The following is an 18,849-nucleotide window of genomic DNA, read 5'->3' as shown; positions in this document are numbered from 1 at the left end:
CACCAAGTATTTTTGAGGTCAGCATAGGCCAAATGGTCAACATAGGCCAAATTTCTAAAATCCTCAATTTTCATCCAATTGACTTGAAATTTGAAGAGGACTTGCATATCTGGTCACTGAATTCAACCACCAAGTATTCTTGAGGTCAACATCGGCCAAAAGGTCAACATAGGCCAAATTTCTAAAATCCTCAATTTTCATCCAATTGACTTGAAATTTGAAGAGGACTTGCATATCTGGTCATTGAATTCAACCACAAATTATATTTTAGGTGAACATAGGCCAAAAGGTCAACATAGGCCAAAAGGTCAACATAGGCCAAAATGTCAACATAGGCCAAATTTCTAAAATCCTCAATTTTCATCCGATTGACTTGAAGATTGAACAGCATTTGCATATCTGCTCACTGAATTCACCCACCAAGTATTTTTGAGGTCAACATAGGCCAAAAGGTCAACATGGGCCACATTTCTAAAATCACCAATTTTCATTTGATTGACTTGAACTTCTTAGAGGATTTATATATACTAGGACGTGCCCGTACGTGGGTGCCCGTTCCGTGGCCAAAAAAAAAAAAAAAAAAAATTTCCAAATTTAAATCAAGTGTACCTCCCTGTCTTTGCTAGCCATGACATTCGATGCCATTGACCATTGCCACTCCTACGCCACGGTGAGGCGACAGGGTAGGATTTGTAGGAGACCTGAAAGTGCAGTGTCAGTATGTATTCCATGTTCGAATTGTTTTAGTTTTAAAATAGTTAAAAAAAAAAAAGGTTTGCAAAGCATATCACCAAATTGAAACAGAATTGAAACAGAGCAGAATTCGTTATTATTATTATATTACTACAAATTATTACAAATTATTACATTACAAATTTTATTCGTTAATGTTAATTCCCTGCCATCACCCTCCCATCACCCTGCCATCACCCTCCCATCACCCTCCCATCACCCTGCCATCACCCTCCCATCACCCTGCCCCATCACCCTGCCCCATCACCCTGCCCCATCACCCTGCCCCATCACCCTGCCCCATCACCCTCCCATCTCCCTCCCATCACCCTCCCATCACCCTCCCATCACCCTGCCATCTCCCTCCCACCACCCTCTGCCATCACCCTCTGCCATCACCCTCTGCCATCACCCTCTGCCATCACCCTCTGCCATCACCCTCCCATCACCCTGCCATCACCCTCCCATCACCCTGCCCCATCACCCTGCCCCATCACCCTGCCCCATCACCCTGCCCCATCACCCTCCCATCTCCCTCCCAAACAAAGAATAATAAAAATTGTCTACATGTACATTGTACACACCTTTATGTCGTTAGCACCTCTTCATAAACAACATTGCAGAGGAAACGGCGCTTCTTCTTTGTTTCCTCGTCCTGGGCAAGAATGCGGAGGCTGCTGGATCTGCCAACCCTACAGGCCGCCACGTAGAACTGACAATGGCTGAAGAAGTCTCTTGGGCAGAAGATCCCAACATGGTGTAGCGACTGCCAAAAGAAGTTGTGCACTTATTTTGATGAATTCTTTTCGAAACAATTTTTCTTCAATCAATAAATAAATAATAAGAATTGTCCACATGTACACACCTGTATGTCGTTAGCAGCTCTTCATAAACAACATTGCTGAGGAAACGGCACCTCTCCAGGAGATCCTAACATGGTGTACGACTGCCAAAAGAAGTTGTGCACTTTTTTTGATGAATTCGTTGCGAAACAATTTTTCTTCAATAAATAAATAATAATAAAAAATGTCTACATGTACATTGTACACACCTTTATCTCGTTAGCACCTCTTCATAAACAGCATTGCAGAGGAAACGGCGCTTCTTCTTTGTTTCCTACATTCCAAACCGCGAGGGAAAACAACACGGCACGTCGACACAACAACGTGTCCTGTGATTGGCCGTACGTGGCTGCCAGTAGCTGCCCCCAAAAAAAAGCTTTCACCGTCCGGCGACTGAATTTCAGGGGAAAAATAAAACGCTCTTCGCTTAAAACAACGCCCTTCGCTCTGACTGAATTGGGACAATGTTTTTATGTTTTTAATTGAATTACTATCCGTAATGGCGCACGCTCTCACAGGAGCTCCGGAAGGTCGCATATCGCAGTTACGATGAATCGCAAATTAGTTTTTATTAGTTTTAAAACATAGTTTAACGCCAACATAGTTTGCCAACGTGAAATAAATGAATACGCTCTCAAATGTGCCGTCCGAGGCAGAGTCTGTTCGCCACGTTCGGCACACGTGATAGCTCGCTGCTCTCTGATTGGTTGAATCGTTTTTTGGACATAGCTCGGTAACTACTTGTCCGATTAATTTCAAACCTTGAAAAGGCACATCCTCGGGTCCCCAGCAATATACCTGGCAAGTTTCAAGTATATCGGACCCGTGGTTGTCGAGAAACAGCGGTCACAGACAAACAAACACACACACAGACATACACACACACACACACACACACACACACACACACACACACACACACACACACAGAGATTAGTGGAATTATAGATAGATGGTCACTGAATTCAACCACCATCTATTTTTGAGATCAACTTAGGCCAAAAGGTCAACATAGGCCAAATTTTTAATATCCTTAATTTTCATCCGATTGACTTGAAAACTGAACAGCATTTGCACATCGAGTCACTAAATAGGGAAACTAACTAGTTTTGAGGTCAAAAGGTCAAAGGTCAACTCAAGGTCAACCTTCCAAAATCGTCATTTTTCATCTGAAAAATCATAAATTTTCATCCTGTTGACCCGAGTTTTGATCAAGATTGTAAATTTTAATCTTCATGAAATGGACAATTTGCTGTATCAATGGAAAACTTTGGGGGGGGGGGGTGGGATTTTGCAAGTATCATGCTACGCATGACGTCTTCTTGTTTGTTTGTTTGTCCGCACAGAATAAATATGATTTTTTCTACAACCGTTGGTCCGATTAACAGGAAATTTTCACCATAGGTGAACCTCCACCTGTAGAATTTTTTAATGATAATTATGACATCATATGTCACGTGGTACAGGCAACATCTTGGAAAAACTGAAAAACTTTGCCCCTCTATATCTCCGAAAGCGCTGCATAGAAAAAATTGAGACGGTGCATTGTAAAGAACTCTCCATGGGGAATAACTTATGTTAATGCTGATGTCATCGGTGCCTCCATTATGACATAATTTGACAAGTACGAAACTTCGTCCGATCACAATGAAATTTCTTGAGCGTCATCTAGGGATAAATTGGTCTAGAAAACAAAAATGATGACGTCATCGGGCACGTGGTTCGGCCGCCATATTTGTTTTAACACAAAAGCCTTAAAAACCACTGAAACATGCCTGGCGAGGGTCTGCAATCTCTGGTTGATCTTTCTTTTTTTTATTTTGTCTTTTTTCCAATAGTTGGGGCGTTGCTGTTTCGGTTTTGTGTGTGATATCTTCCATTTGCACCTGTCTTTTGAATTGTTTTGCCCGGTGGGCTCGGAATATGCATCCTTTACTGGCTTGCTGTCTTTGTGTTTGCATACAAATTGGATTCTGTAGTCTGTTGAACTTTTCACGTATTCAGCCAATCCTGTAGTTGTCATTCTGTGCACTTGTTTTTTTTTTGTTTTTTTTTCGTATACAGAGTCAATTTTTGTGTAACTGTAAGAGCTAACACTTTACACACGAGAATAGGCACAGACCCATAAAACACAAAAATAAAGGGAGCGGGGGACAAGAGGGGGAGAGAGGAAAGCATACAAGCACAACAACAGTAGAGAACAGGGATGTCGGTAGATCTGTGGAAGAGAGCAGGTGGAGGGGGGGCGTTCAAGGTTTTGGATGGGGAAAGATAAGAGATGGTGGTGAACAGGTGTTTTGAAGACCTGGAGATAGGGGTGGGATTGAAGAGAGTGTGGGAGATTGTTCCAGAGGTGGGAGAAAAGAGGAATGAAGGAGTGAAGGTGAGCAGAGAGTCTTGATTTTGGCAGTTTCACCAGAAGAGGGTTTCTGGCAGATCTTGTGCGTCCTGCTGGAAAATTTTGGGGACAGAGCATAGACAGAGCTGCGGGAGCTAGGCCGGAGAGGAGTCTGTAGAAAACAGAAAGACCACCAACCTGCCTGCGGTGAGAGAGAGAGAGAAAGGCCCCTAGAATTGGTTTCATCATGGGAGATACCAATGATTCTGAATGCTTTGATTTCAACAGCGTGAAGTCGAGCGAGGTGTGAGGGTTGAGTCCCATCAGGCCGCTACCTCCTTGTCTCTACAGGTAAATTCTCGGGATGCATTGATTTTTGTAGAACATTTTGGGGATGGTGAGTCGTTTTCTTGTTTTCATATCTAGTTTGTTGATTTCTGATTGTAGCCAATTTATTATTGTGCAGCTGTACTGGAATACTGGTATTGCGAGCTGGTTTACGGCTTTGATTTGTTTCTCAGGGTGAGATGTTTTCAGGATCAGGCTCGTTCTATGCAATATTATTTGGTAATTATTCTGTGCATTTGTTTGTCATGTATTTGGTGGCCCTCTTCTACTCCAAGGTATTTGTATGGTGCTTCGTTTTCTAGTTCCTGTGATGTTGTATCTAGGTCGAATTTTTTGTTGTCTCTTTTTGTTGGTCTTCCTTGTATGAATGTGCACTTCACACACTTATCCAGGCCACTTCACGGTGTGAACCCCGGTTTAGAATAGGTACACCGTATCCCTGCGCATCGTAAGAGGCGACCAAGGGTTGGCGTCAGGAAGGGCATCCGGCCATAAAAACATTGCCTCAAACAGGGAACCATGATTGTCATGGGGCCCGCAAGGCTCACCCCCGCTCCAGCGGGGAAAATGGCCTTAAAACGATCATTCATTCACACACTTATCCAGGCCAAATTCCATTTGAATGTCGTCAGAATACCGTTTCACGAATTTGAGGTGGCCTGCCAATTTTTCATCATTTGGTACAAAGGGTTTTTAATTATCCATGTAAAGTAGATGTGTCACATTTCGTATCTCTTTGGACGTCCTCTTATTTGACGTCAGGGTATATCCATGTCCTTGCTCATTAATTAATGAGGTTGCTCAGTGGGTCCACAGACAGGCAAAACATGAGGGGCGAAAGGCTATCTCCCTGGAAGATCCCCCGACGTATCTTCACCACTGGTATTTCTATCTTTCCTTCCGAGTGCTGCAATATCAAAGTGGTATTCCAAAGCTCCGTATGTGTTGTTGCTTGTCTTCTCCACATGCGGATTTCAGAAGGTGCAACCCTCCCAGGTCTGTGTGTGTGTGTGTGTGTGTGTGTGTGTGTGTGTGTGTGTGTGTGTGTGTGTGTGTGTGTGTGTGTGTGTGTGTGTGTGTGTGTGTGTGTGTGTGTGTGTGTGTGTGTGTGTGTGTGTGTGTGTGTGTGTTGTATGCAGAATAGTGAGATGATGTTCATTATGCCGATGAAGTTTGGTGATTATGTCTGAAATGGTGAGAGAGGAGATGCTGATAGGAAATGAAATACAAAACACCATCCTTTTATTTATACAGACGAGCTCAATTTTCGGAACAAGCAAATTCCCTTTGGTATTTATTTTGATTATCCCTTTTTAAAACGAGAACGGCACTTGGTAGAGAGCATACCTCCGCCAGGCTATATAGTTTACCTTTTGAATCCCACTGATAGGCCAGATCTGGATCCGGACCTGAGTAAAAATCGAATCGGATTGTTCTCGTCACCTACCCAACTCGTCCACCAAATTTTGGCATTAGTCGTCCACAAATTTTTGAGATATCGTGCTATATATTGGTTTTAGCCTGATCACTCAATGGTGAAGACTCACTTAAAAAATTCTCGGATCCAGATCCGGATTTGGATCCTCACCAAAATCATAATTATTTTGGCCTCGTCACACACACACAGCCTCTCCACAAATTTTGTCCGAATCCATCCCCAACTTTTTGAGATAACCTGTTCATAAACAAACAAACAAACAGATAGACAGACAGACAGACATGGGTGAAAAGATCATCTCCATCCACCTTTGGTGGCGGAGGTAATTGTCCCGGAGCCAGAGAAGCCCACCGTGCACCGCCCCCCCCACCCCCCCCCTCCCCCACAATGTTCCCAGAAAAACACTCATTATTAGCACTATCAAATTGAGCCGTTTCCATGGCAATCTATTAAAAATTGAACCGTTGCAAATAGATCAGTAAATCAGGCATATCTCACTAAATCTTAGATGGAGTAACAAAACTGCCATCGAAATAGAGGTTATACATTTCTCCTTGAATATCTAATGCTGTTATGTTAATTAGCTAATTTCATAATCATGAATATTCATTGAAAATACTAATGTTGCTCAAAATTCAATAAATGCTAACTTAAATACTTCTCGGAAATTATTGGAGAGGTTTAACTTGTTCAAATCAAAATCTGCACCAATGCATTTCCAAATTCAAGACAATTACAATGAAACCCCATTTGGTACTCTGGAATGTGAATAATTAGGGTGGTTTAGCAAAACCGAACCCCATGGCCACCACTACGGCCCTCAAAAGGCCATCCTCTTCTTTAGAGGCTATCATCGCTTTTCAATTTTTATGCCCCCTCCCCCAAAGGTGGCCGGGGGCATTATGTTTTCGGGTTGTCCGTAGGTACATCCTTACGGGCTAAACCTCGTTTTTCTCAGCAACCACATGTCCGATGGAGATGAAACTTTCAGGGTAGGAGTGCCACCCATGCAGAATGTTTATATGATATTTGTGACGTCATAGGTCACGTGGTATGGCAGCCATCTTTGATTAAAAACAAATAATTAAAACATATTTCCCGGAAACCAATGAATGGAAAAATTTGAAACTTGGCACATTGTCAAGTACTCCCAATGGGGAACAAAAGCATGATAATTATTATATCATAGGTGAAGTGGCATACTAGCCAAAAATGTTTTAATCAAATTCCTTATCCTAAAAATCTGAAATTTCATGCACATGATCTATGACCCATTTGTATTGAAATATTAAATTTATGACATCATAGGTCACATGCTTTTGCAGCCATATTGGATTTTACCGAAAACTTCAAAAAATCATCTTTTCCCAAGCCACCAAATCAGTTGACTCGGAACTTTATGTGTGTCATTGACTCTAGGCATGGCGATTAAAAGATGATCACGAAAACATAATTGGTCACATGGTGTGGCAACCATATTGGATTGAAGGAAAATATTAAATAATTATATCTCTGAAACCGCTTTCCCTATCTACGCGAAATTTTACAAATATCATCTAACACCATTGTTGCATGTAGTTTGAAAATAATGTAGTAGTTGCATGTAGTAGGTCACCTGGTTTGGCAGCCATCTTGGATAGAAAAATGAACCTTGTCAGATCAACAAGAAACTTCACAAACGTGATCCCCTTCGCATACATATGCAGAGTGTACATTTTAAAGGTCATATATCATGTAGTGTGGCAGCCATATTAGCTGGAAAGCCTATATTTTAAAAAAAATACCTTCTCTCAAACCGTTCACTGATCGATGTGAAACCTGTCATGGCTGGCGAAAATGTGATGCATGAAAGGAACTGAAGGAATTGAAATCAAACTTGTTTATTTTTAGGACAGTGAACGAGGGCATCTACCCATCGTGGGACAATGCGGAGGCATATTGGCGACACAGTCGCATTGCTCTAGTTTCTTCAGATTTGTGACTGTCAATCCGAAAAACCAAGATATACCATAAAATAAATAATCTTCCACCAGTGAAAGCTGTAGATTCCACATCATACTGACATTTCAGAATGTAACCAGGAATTAGAAACTTCCAAGAGTAAGTGATTTTTGAAATGTTTGTTTTTATTTCTCTTGCAAGTGTACAATAGTGATGACATAATGGAGGAAGAACAGAAGAGGAAAACTAGAAAATGAAAGGGAGAAGGGACCAGGGGTTCCATCTCTAAGAAGCGGTAGATATTTATCGTACATTACAAGATGCTAAAATGTGACGTATTTACCATGTTATCTGATGTAAAAGATCCGGCCAAAAGACTGCGTAATCTCCAGGAGATACATCATTCAGAACACTCAGAACACTGAGAGACATTCAGAACCAGTTGGTTCCAAGACTTGAGTGGAGTCTGCTTGGGAACCGATACCAGATGAATTCAGCGATGAACACAAATAGAATCGAGACTGATATCGGCGCTTCATAAAGAATCTTGATCGGCTGCACGGGTCTGAACAAAGATCAGGATGTTCAAATGGATCACGCTTCGGCTGGAGGCGATCAAGTCAAAAGAAGAGAGCATTGCAATAAAAAGGTTTGATATCGTTTGACATTGCAATAAAAAGATAGCCTTTTTTCCCCCTAAATATAACAAAAAAAGTTTACCTCAAACTTGATTTACAAACAAACAATATGAAGTTGGAAAGAGCAATGCAGTGGGCATTTCTACTAGGAACTAAAGATAATTTAGCAGAAGATGCAACATCTTTACGACATGGAATTTTGCTTATAAGTGGTCTGCTCATCTCCAGTGGCCCGCAACTGCTGACCATCTTGACCACACGCATGATACCATTCCACCAGAGTTGAACAATTTCCTGGAATATTTGCGCAGACCAACAACCTTGCAAGCTCAATCACACAGAATAAGTCAGGAAGTTACGAATGGTGAATGGAAGATGCCAAAACATATGTTGAATCACCGGACATTATGATGCATACTAGTTGTTGGGTCAGGACTACCTCCACATGAACGATCCAAACACATGTTGAAGCCACTCTAAGCATGGCAGATATGTTGGGTGACTCTAAATCTGGCACAACGAGCATCGATCTACAGCCTGAATAAATTCAGAAGAGCGACCGTGTAGTGTGAGACACAAGATGCCATTAAGAGATTCATGAATCTGTTCACCATTGATGAAAAGGCTGCTCTATATTGTATTCCGTCTGGTGCTCGTGTATCTGCTGACAACGAGAGTGATATTCTGATTGCAGAGGCCCAGATCAAGAAGCTTAAGGAAACATTTATCAAAGAAAGGTTGGAAACACATGAAACTTATTTGAGCCAATTGATAGAAAAAAGCTGAAGACATGGGGAAAACAGTGAAAATCAAAACTGCAAAGGACAAGGTAGTGGAGTACAGGTAACAGTAGAACGTTGTGTTCCAACTGTTCGTCAAATCACAGAACCATGAGCCACTGGTGGATCTGGAGAATATGCTAAAATATCCTGTGATTCCAGTTCAATACAACTTTGGCACTGCCGATGGCTACTTGGTGAAGACTGACAAATCAAGAGGTTTCAAGTTCTTGGTGAAAGTTGCAGCGAGTCACTGCCGGAAGGCCACCACACGGTAACACACGAGTCATCATAAGAGGATGGAAATGCACGGTTTTACTGCATGAAAGACGTTCCAAACAATTTTCGACAAATATGCGAGAAACTGTTCAACATGACGCCTCACTCGCTGTGCTGACGTCATTTTCAGCACAGATATATGCAAGTAGGATTCAGTGAAAGCATTGGAAGGGAATACATGATAGATATAAATAAATATATGACATGATAGATATATAAATGATAGAGGATGCACAGAAAAGTTACTGGTACCAGACAAAAATACCAAGAAACCAGCTGACTGGAATGTTTTCTTGATGAATGACCACCTGATAACAGCTTGAAGAGGTCATGTGTGCAGTGTATGGCAAGACAAGGTTTGTTTTTTTTGTTTTTTGTATACAAGATCGAGGCTCGTGAAAGAGCTAACATTAATCACACAGAAAGACAAACCGACACATAAAACATATAACGCAACATCTGAGAGCAGGGACATCGAGAGATCTGTGGGGGGGCTTTGGGGGAGGGAGGGGGCTTTGAGGGGGGGGGAGGAGGCATGGGAAGGGGGGGGGTGGGAGAGGTATAAAACATATGGACACTGCCGGGACTTCCAGGAAAGAAGTTGGAATTTCAAACAAGGTGGATCTGGGGTGAATTAGTGGGGGTAGAAAAGATCAAGGTTTTGGATGGGGAAAGATAAGAGATGGTGGTGAACAGGTGTTTTAAAGACCTTGAGGGAGGAGTGGGATTGAAGGGAGTGTGGGAGTTTGTTCCAGAGGCGGGAGAAAAGAGGAATGAAAGAGTGAAGGAGGTTTGGAGAAGTGGACGATTTGAGACGGTTCATGATCAGGGAGAAGTGTCAAGACCAGCACTTGAATGCAGTGTGCAATGTTCACATGGGAACCCTGCCACCTTGCAGGAAGTGCTTGGAACAACACCTTTTTTTTTTTTTTTTTTCAGAATTGTTTTTTTTCACCTCAGAATGCTAGTTTATCAAGATTTAGTGTGGAGTAACTCCCGCATTTCAACTAGTTGCAATGAATTAAAAAAGAAAAAAAATTTTAATTTTAAAATTCTAACACTGAATTTTAAGGAACATTTATATTTTTTATGAATATTCATGATTATGCAAATGAGCTAATGAATGTAACATTAGGTATTAAAGGAGAAATACATAACCTCTATTTTGATACCAGTTTTGTTCTATCTTCACAATTTAGGGAGATATACTGTACTCGATTTACGGATCTAGGTGCAATGGTTCAATTTTTCGATATATTGCCATGGAGACGACTCAATTTGATGTAGTGCAAATGAGTTTTTTTGGGGGATTTTTTTTTTCTCATTCAGTTGATCCTTATGAACAATTTGGTGCCTATGAAAAATTGTCCTGGGGAGTAAGGGGGTGCACATTGGGCTTCACTGTCTTCCGGCCTATAATTGGAACCCAATTTCCCTTTATAGATATAAGTACAAAAACGTATAAATATATTCATAGACATGGTCCAGCCAAAAGAAGAGGGAGTTTAACCGCAACCTTGTTGTTTCTTTGTAAATTAAATCACAAGCAATAACATTGGGGTTTTTGGGGGTTTAAATGTCATCTGTTATTTTTCAGAACCTGCATATCGTAAAACGAATGTTTTCAAGAGAAATTAATGGTAGCAGAATAAAATGTAAAAAAACAAAAAACTTATTAAAACCATCTTATCTAAAATACTTTCTTTACAAAAAAAACAACAAGGTCCACAATGTGTTCAAGTATGTACGGGCTTGGACTTTGTGTCCAAGAAATCTTATTTATATTTGAGTGAGAAAGACAACTTTGTCCTTGATCACATCATTTGGCAAGTAGACCGGCTTTGAAAGTGAAAGGTGCAAAAAAAATTAAAATTAAATGGAATTCAAAATGGTTAAATGCGCATGAATCTGGCTGAACTGTGCTCATCCCTTAAAATGATTATTTCACCTTGGATAGGCCTGTCTAACATCAAAATGTTATTTTTTTCGACTCGCATCGTCAGTGGAAGAGTATTTCACAAGTTAATGTTCATCGTGCATTGAGATAGTTGTTGATGCGACTTGAGTCATTCTTAACATGACATTGCTCCATGTGCTGCATTTTTCATGGCGTAAAAAGCACGGTGCGGAGCTGCGTAGTTGATCTGTGTGGCTGTGAGGCTCACAAGAGCTGCTCTTACGGTTGTGGCATCCATCAAAGTGGCCTGCGACAAGTGTGGCAGGTCTATAGGTAACGAGACGTTTGAGTGAATTCACGAGGCGGCACACAGCAGACAAAAGCAAAGTCAGTCATTTCCCTTTTTGGATTGGATAAATAGAAAGGTGATGGCCTTGTTGTCGCAGTCACTTTTCATGGAGCTTTGGCTGTGAGGTTCTGTTTGATGTTTATTTATTTATTTATTTTGGTATTAAAGGTTCCAAAATGATTTTGGTATGCCATTATTTACAGGAGGTTCAGCATGCTTTGGGGTGTCACGTGTCAGTTATACCTTATGAAAAGCCACACATTATATTACCAAATGTACGGTATTGTGCCAGCTCAACAAAATATATCTGCTCTTTAATTAAAGTGCATATTTTTCCATAAAGCCATGTGGCAAGTTTTATAAAGGTGTTATTGTAATATTTGGAGCAACGTGCATATTTTCCCATAATGCAATGTGCCATGAATTTTATAAAGGTGTCATTGTAATATTTGGGGCAAAGTGCATATTTTTCCCATAATGCAATGTGGCATGAGTTTTATGAAGGTGTCATTGTAATATTTGGAGGAAAGTGCATATTTTTCCCATAAAGCCATGTGGCATGAGTTTTATAAAGGTGTTATTGCAATATTTGGGGGAAAGTGCATCTTTTTCCCATAAAGCCATGTGGCATGATTTTTATCAAGGTGTTATTGCAATATTTGGGGGAAAGTGCATCTTTTTCCCATAAAGCCATGTGGCAAGTTTTATAAAGGTGTTATTGTAATATTTGGAGCAACGTGCATATTTTCCCATAATGCAATGTGCCATGAATTTTATAAAGGTGTCATTGTAATATTTGGGGCAAAGTGCATATTTTTCCCATAATGCAATGTGGCATGAGTTTTATAAAGGTGTCATTGTAATATTTGGAGGAAAGTGCATATTTTTCCCATAAAGCCATGTGGCATGAGTTTTATAAAGGTGTTATTGCAATATTTGGGGGAAAGTGCATCTTTTTCCCATAAAGACATGTGGCATGAGTTTTATAAAGGTGTTATTGTAATATTTGGGGCAAAGTGAATATTTTCCCATAGTGCAATGTGGCAAGTTTTATAAAGGTGTCATTGTAATATTTGGGGCAAAGTGCATATTTTCCCATAATGCAATGTGGCATGAGTTTTATAAAGGTGTTATTGTAATATTTGGAGCAAAGTGCATATTTTTCCCATAAAGCCATGTGGCATGAGTTTTATAAAGGTGTTATTGTAATATTTGGGGCAAAGTGCATATTTTTCCCATAAAGACATGCGGCATGAGTTTTATAAAGGTGTTATTGTAATATTTGGGGCAAAGTGCATGTTTTCCCATAATGCAAAGTGGCAAAGCCATGTGGCATGTTTTATAAAGGTGTTATTGCAATATTTGGGGGAAAGTGCATCTTTTTCCCATAAAGACATGTGGCATGAGTTTTATAAAGGTGTTATTGTAATATTTGGGGCAAAGTGCATATTTTCCCATAATGCAATGTGGCAAGTTTTATAAAGGTGTTATTGTAATATTTGCGGCAAAGTGCATATTTTCCCATAATGTAATGTGGCAAGTTATATAAAGGTGTTATTGTAATATTTGGGGCAAAGTGCATGTTTTCCCATAATGCAACGTGGCATGAGTTTTATAAAGGTGTTATTGTAATATTTGGGGCAACATGCATATTTTCCCATAATGCAATGTGGCATGAGTTTTATAAAGGTGTCATTGTAATATTAGGGGCAAAGTGCATATTTTTCCCATAATGCAATGTCGGATGAGTTTTATATAGGTGTCATTGTAATATTTGGGGCAAAGTGCATATTTTCCCATAATCCAATGTGGCATGAGTATTATAAAGGTGTCATTGTAATATTCGGGGCAAAGTGCATGTTTTCCCATAATGCAACGTGGCATGAGTTTTATAAAGGTGTTATTGTAATATTTGGGGCAACGTGCATGTTTTCCCATAATGCAAAGTGGCATGAATTTTATAAAGGTGTCATTGTAATATTTGGGGCAAAGTGCATATTTTTCCCGTAATGCAATGTGGCATGAGTTTTATAAAGGTGTTATTGTAATATTTGGGGCAAAGTGCATATTTTTCCAGTAATGCAATGTGGCATGAGTTTTATAAAGGTGTCATTGTAATATTAGGGGCAAAGTGCATGTTTTCCCATAATGCAATGTGGCATGAGTATTATAAAGGTGGCATTGTAATATTGGTCACGTAATATTGTAATATTGTAATATATATATATATATATTGATTTTAATCATCAGGTGAAAATAATTTATCGGGCACGCCAGACCAAAGCAAGATCACGTGAGCAAGATGGCGGATCATGGAAGGGACAACATGGCGGATGATGGAAGGGACATTTCAAATGACAACATGAAATTTTGTTCCCAAGGGAATGGGGAAAAATTTGAATTTTTTTTTTTGTGAAATTAGAAAAAAAAAATTGTGAAATATGAAATGAAAATGAAATTTTGAATGGATTTACATATACATGCAATTGGCATAGAGGTTCGCTTACGGAGCTCACTATAAAGGTGTTATTGTAATAATATGAATACGCATTGCGTAGAGTGAGAGCTTCGTCGACAATGGTCAGTCGATCGAGTACGCAGCCTCACAAACATCTGTGGGCCTCGGCCTAGCTAGGCTAGGTTGTTTGATCTTGGGCTGAGAATTAAAATTCAAATTAATTTTATTGAATGGACAGATTGGGATAGAATGCAGGACTTACCTACTGTAGGCTGTATAGTCTAGACTTCTAGTCGACTGGACCAGGTACGTAGGTCCGACTGGCATGTACGTACTGAAATCGGTGTACCTGGCTTAAATGAAGTCGGTATAGCTGGCGGAAAACTGAAATCGGTGTAGATGGTGGAAAACTGAAGTCGGAGTAGATGGCGGAAAACTGAAATCGGTGTACCTGGCTTAAATGAAGTCGGTGTAGCTGGCGGAAAACTGAAATCGGTGTACCTGGCTTAAATGAAGTCGGTATAGCTGGCGGAAAACTGAAATCGGTGTAGATGGCGGAAAACTGAAATCGGTGTACCTGGCTTAAATGAAGTCGGTGTAGCTGGCGTAAATGATGAGCGGTTTCGAATTCAAAATCCGTTCTGTACAGAACTGTATTGTAATTTATTGATTTTAATCACCAGGTGAAAATAATTTATCGGTCGCGCCAGACCAAAGCAAGATCACGTGAGCAAGATGGCGGATCATGGCAGGGACAAGATGGCGGATCATGGAAGGGACAAGATGGCAGATCATGGAAGGGTCATTTCAAATGACAACATGAAATTTTGTTCCCAAGGGAATGGGGAAAAAATGTAAATTTTTTTTTTGTGAAATTTGAATTGTTTTTTTGTGAAATTTGAAATGAAAATGAAATTTTGAATGGATTTACATGTACATGCAATTGCCATAGAGGTTCGCTTACGAAGCTCTCTATTAGGGGCAAAGTGCATGTTTTCCCATAATGCAATGTGGCATGAGTATTATAAAGGTGTTATTGTAATATTTGGGGCAAAGTGCATATTTTTCCCATCATGCAATGTGGCATGACTTTTATATAGGTGTCATTGTAATATTTGGGGCAAAGTGCATATTTTCCCAAAATCCAATGTGGCATGAGTTTTATAAAGGTGTTATTGTAATATTTGGGGAAAAGTGCATATATTTCCCATCATGCAATGTGGCATGACCTTTATATAGGTGGCATTGTAATATTAGGGGCAAAGTGCATGTTTTCCCATAATGCAACGTGGCATGAGTTTTATAAAGGTGTTATTGTAATATTTGGGGCAAAGTGCATATATTTCCCATCATGCAATGTGGCATGACTTTTATATAGGTGTCATTGTAATATTTGGGGCAAAGTGCATATTTTCCCATAATCCAATGTGGCATGAGTATTATAAAGGTGGCATTGTAATATTAGGGGCAAAGTGCATATTTTCCCATAATGCAATCCGGCATGAGTTTTATAAAGGTGTTATTGTAATATTTGGGGTGTAGTGAATATTTTTCCCATAATGCAATGTCGGATGAGTTTTATATAGGTGTCATTGTAATATTTGGGGCAAAGTGCATATTTTCCCATAATCCAAGGTGGCATTGTAATATTAGGGGCACAGTGCATATTTTCCCATAATGCAATGTGGCATGAGTTTTATAAAGGTGTTATTGTAATAATTGGGGCAAAGTGCATGTTTTCCCACAATGCAATGTGGCATGAGTTTTATGAAGGTGTCATTGTAATAATTGGGGCAAAGTGCATATTTTCCCGTAATGCAATGTGGGATGTTTTATAAAGGTGTTATTGTAATATTTGGGGCAAAGTGCATATTTTTCCCATAATGCAATGTGGCATGTGTTTTATAAAGGTGTCATCTATCTATAATTCCAGTAATCTCTGTCTGTCTGTCTGTACGTACGTTTGTTTGTCTGTGACCGCTGTTTCTCGACAACCACGGGTCCGATATACTTGAAACTTGCCAGGTATATTGCTGGGGACCCGAGGATGTGCCTTTTCAAGGTTTCATATTAATCGGACAATTACTTACCGAGCTATGTCCAAAAAACGATTCAACCAATCAGAGAGCAGCGAACGATCGCGTGTGCCGAACGTGGCGGGCACACTCTGCCTCGGATGGCACATTTGAGAGCGTATTCATTTATTTCACGTTTGCAAACTATGTTGGCGTTAAACTATGTTTTACAACTAATAAAAACGAATTTGCGATTCATTCGCTTTCCTGCGCGTTTGTGTACGCGATGGCGATTTCTTTACCAAACTCCGGAAGCCGTTCGCTTTGGACCAAACCATTTCATGTAAATACAGGGGGGGATTGTCACCACTCGCAAGCCGTTCGCTTTGGACCAAACCATTTCATGTAAATAGAGGGGGGGGATATAATTTTAGATATATATATAGTACGGGCATGCCCTAGTTGTAATAATTGGGGCAAAGTGCATATTTTCCCATAATGCAATGTGGCATGAGTTTTATATAGATGTCATTGTAATATTTGCGCCAATGCTGCACTGTAGGCTTTATTGCCATACAGTACTAGTGTGGACTCTTAAATATACCAGAATGACCGCCCATTGTCATGTTGCTGTCTGTTTTGGGTTTGAGGATAAGATCAATGAAAATCTGCAATGTACACCCCCATATCCCTGATTTAGGCCCGGACTTCCGGGAGGGGAAAAGTACTGTATCGACTTGTACACAAAATAACACGAGATGTCTTTTAATTACATATTATTGGACCATAACTACATCTATTGATTATGTATAATTGGAACATACCCTTTAGGCCTTTTAGACCTTTTAAGATCCTTTGAACTGCTAAGACCCCTGGACTCTCTTGACCTTTAAATCCCATTTGACTCTTTCACAACTCTCAACGCCCATTAAACCCCTTTGGACCATAAATACGATTGGATTTAACCCTTAAGACACTTGAGACCTTTAAAGACACTTGGACTGCTTTTACCCCTTCACCCTTTTGACCTTTAGATCCCTTTAAACCTCTTAGACCCCTTTAGACACGAACTACTATTGGAGCATACCCTTTAGAACCCCGAAGACCCTTAAGACCCTTTAGATGCCTTAATACCCTTTAGAGTTTAGACACCTCAAGACATTTTGGAATCTTTAAAACCCTTTAGAACCCTCAATACCCTTTAGACGTTTGATCCCTCAGACCTTTTTAGACTCCTTAAATCCCTTTAGACCTCTTAAGACACTTTAGACCTTTAAAGCAACTTTAAACTGCTTAGACCCCTTTAAACCTCATAAATGCCTTTAGACACTAACTACTGTTGGAACGTACCCTTTAGACACATCAAGACCCTTTAGAACCCTTTAGAACTCTGAAGACCTTTTATAACTTTTTAGACCCCTTTTGCACATCTTAGCCCCCTTTAGACACTAACTACTATTGGAACATACCCTTTGGAATCCTGAAGACCCTTTAGAATCCTCTAGACCCTTTAGAATCCACAAGAACCTTTGGAACCCTCAAGACCCTTTATACACCTCAAGACCCTTTAGACATTTGGCCCTTTAGACCATTAAATCCCTTAAAACTATTTAGACACTTTAGACTGCTTAGACCCCTCGACCCTTTTGACCTTTGGACCCCTTTAAACCTCCACGACCCCTTTAGACCCTACTACTAGTACTATTGGAGCATACATTTTTGACCCACTTCCCCTAAAAGTGGATGTTGGAAAGCACCTTTTGCGAAATTACGGAGGCACAACGTTATTTAGAAAATATATACATTGTTCTTGTGTTTCACCTGTGATGGTCGACCCAGTTGAAAGTCGCCTCATCAATGTATTCGCCATGCTGGTTGACGTCGCGGCATTCCAGTGGGAATTGATATCGACACCATTTCATCCCTGGATTCTTCTTCCATAGCCCTTGCTGTCATCACTGGATTGTTGTTATACTATACTATACCATACTATATAGCCCAAATATCATGCTATACCATCACCACACCATCCTTGAATGGTATATCAACCACATGGGATGTACGGTGCCTCCAACGCCATTTCATGATTGTTGTTGTTCTATGTCCTTTCCATCCTGTCAATCCCATACCTTCCCATCGACCGAGCTTGACTGCTATATTGATTGGTTCAAAATGTTTTGAGGTTTTTGAAAAAGAACGTCTTCGTTTTGTCTGTGTTCTATTGTGTTGTTATTTCTTCGATTTTTTTTTGTTTATAGTGTTCCACTACCAAGCAGCTTGTAGAGCGCCCGCCAAGTGCCTTAACCACTCCAATAAAACGCTGGATAAGGAACGGCTGGCTTGGCAAGCGATAGCAAGCTGATTGGTAACGGAACACATCCTGGGGTCAGTCGAAATATTTTTTGAAAATCTTTCCATTGTAGGAAAGTTACTGTATTTATGGACTTCGTAAAGCATAGTGACAACAGGCACGACTAACTAATTTAACGTGTCAAATAAGGTGGTGTAAAAGACGGCGTATCCCGAATGCATCAACGGCGGTAAACGTCTGATTCGAATGTTGGGGGGGGGTTTTTTTTCTGCAGATTTTAAAGCTTTTCTTTCATTTCAGTTTGAATTATGAATTCAACTGAAATGAAATGTACAGGAAGTATAGAGAACACTTGAACACTTCAGTTTCGCAGTACTTTGCGTCTTCAGCCTGACTAAATCGTACGCCGTCTGGACCAATCGGATTTTCCCGCTCGCGCTCCCCGGCGGAGGAACGTCAGGCAAAATGGTTGCGCCCAGCGCTG

The 18,849-nt window shown here is 40.3% G+C and overlaps 1 protein-coding gene across 7 annotated transcripts in view; it reads left to right on the top strand.

The window, feature by feature from the left end:
• LCORL (ligand dependent nuclear receptor corepressor like) overlaps positions 1–18,849 on the top strand; it is a 212,492-nt gene that overhangs the window by 62,664 nt on the left and 130,979 nt on the right. For 2 of the 7 annotated variants that reach the window (XM_078772397.1, XM_078772396.1), the window contains exon 1: positions 18,791–18,849. This exon is cut by the window's right edge and continues 354 nt beyond it. The exons of the other annotated variants lie outside the window; for them this stretch is intronic. In XM_078772397.1, coding sequence (XP_078628523.1) covers positions 18,831–18,849 — 19 coding nt within the window. In that variant the 5' untranslated portion in view covers positions 18,791–18,830. Of the gene's footprint in view, positions 1–18,790 lie in introns of those variants that run through there. 7 annotated transcript variants of the gene reach the window in all.

The sequence above is a fragment of the Myxine glutinosa genome, chromosome 2, assembly GCF_964187855.1.
Source record: "Myxine glutinosa chromosome 2, kmMyxGlut1.1, whole genome shotgun sequence".
NCBI lineage: Eukaryota > Metazoa > Chordata > Myxini > Myxiniformes > Myxinidae > Myxine > Myxine glutinosa.
This window is presented reverse-complemented; position numbering and strand designations above follow the sequence as displayed.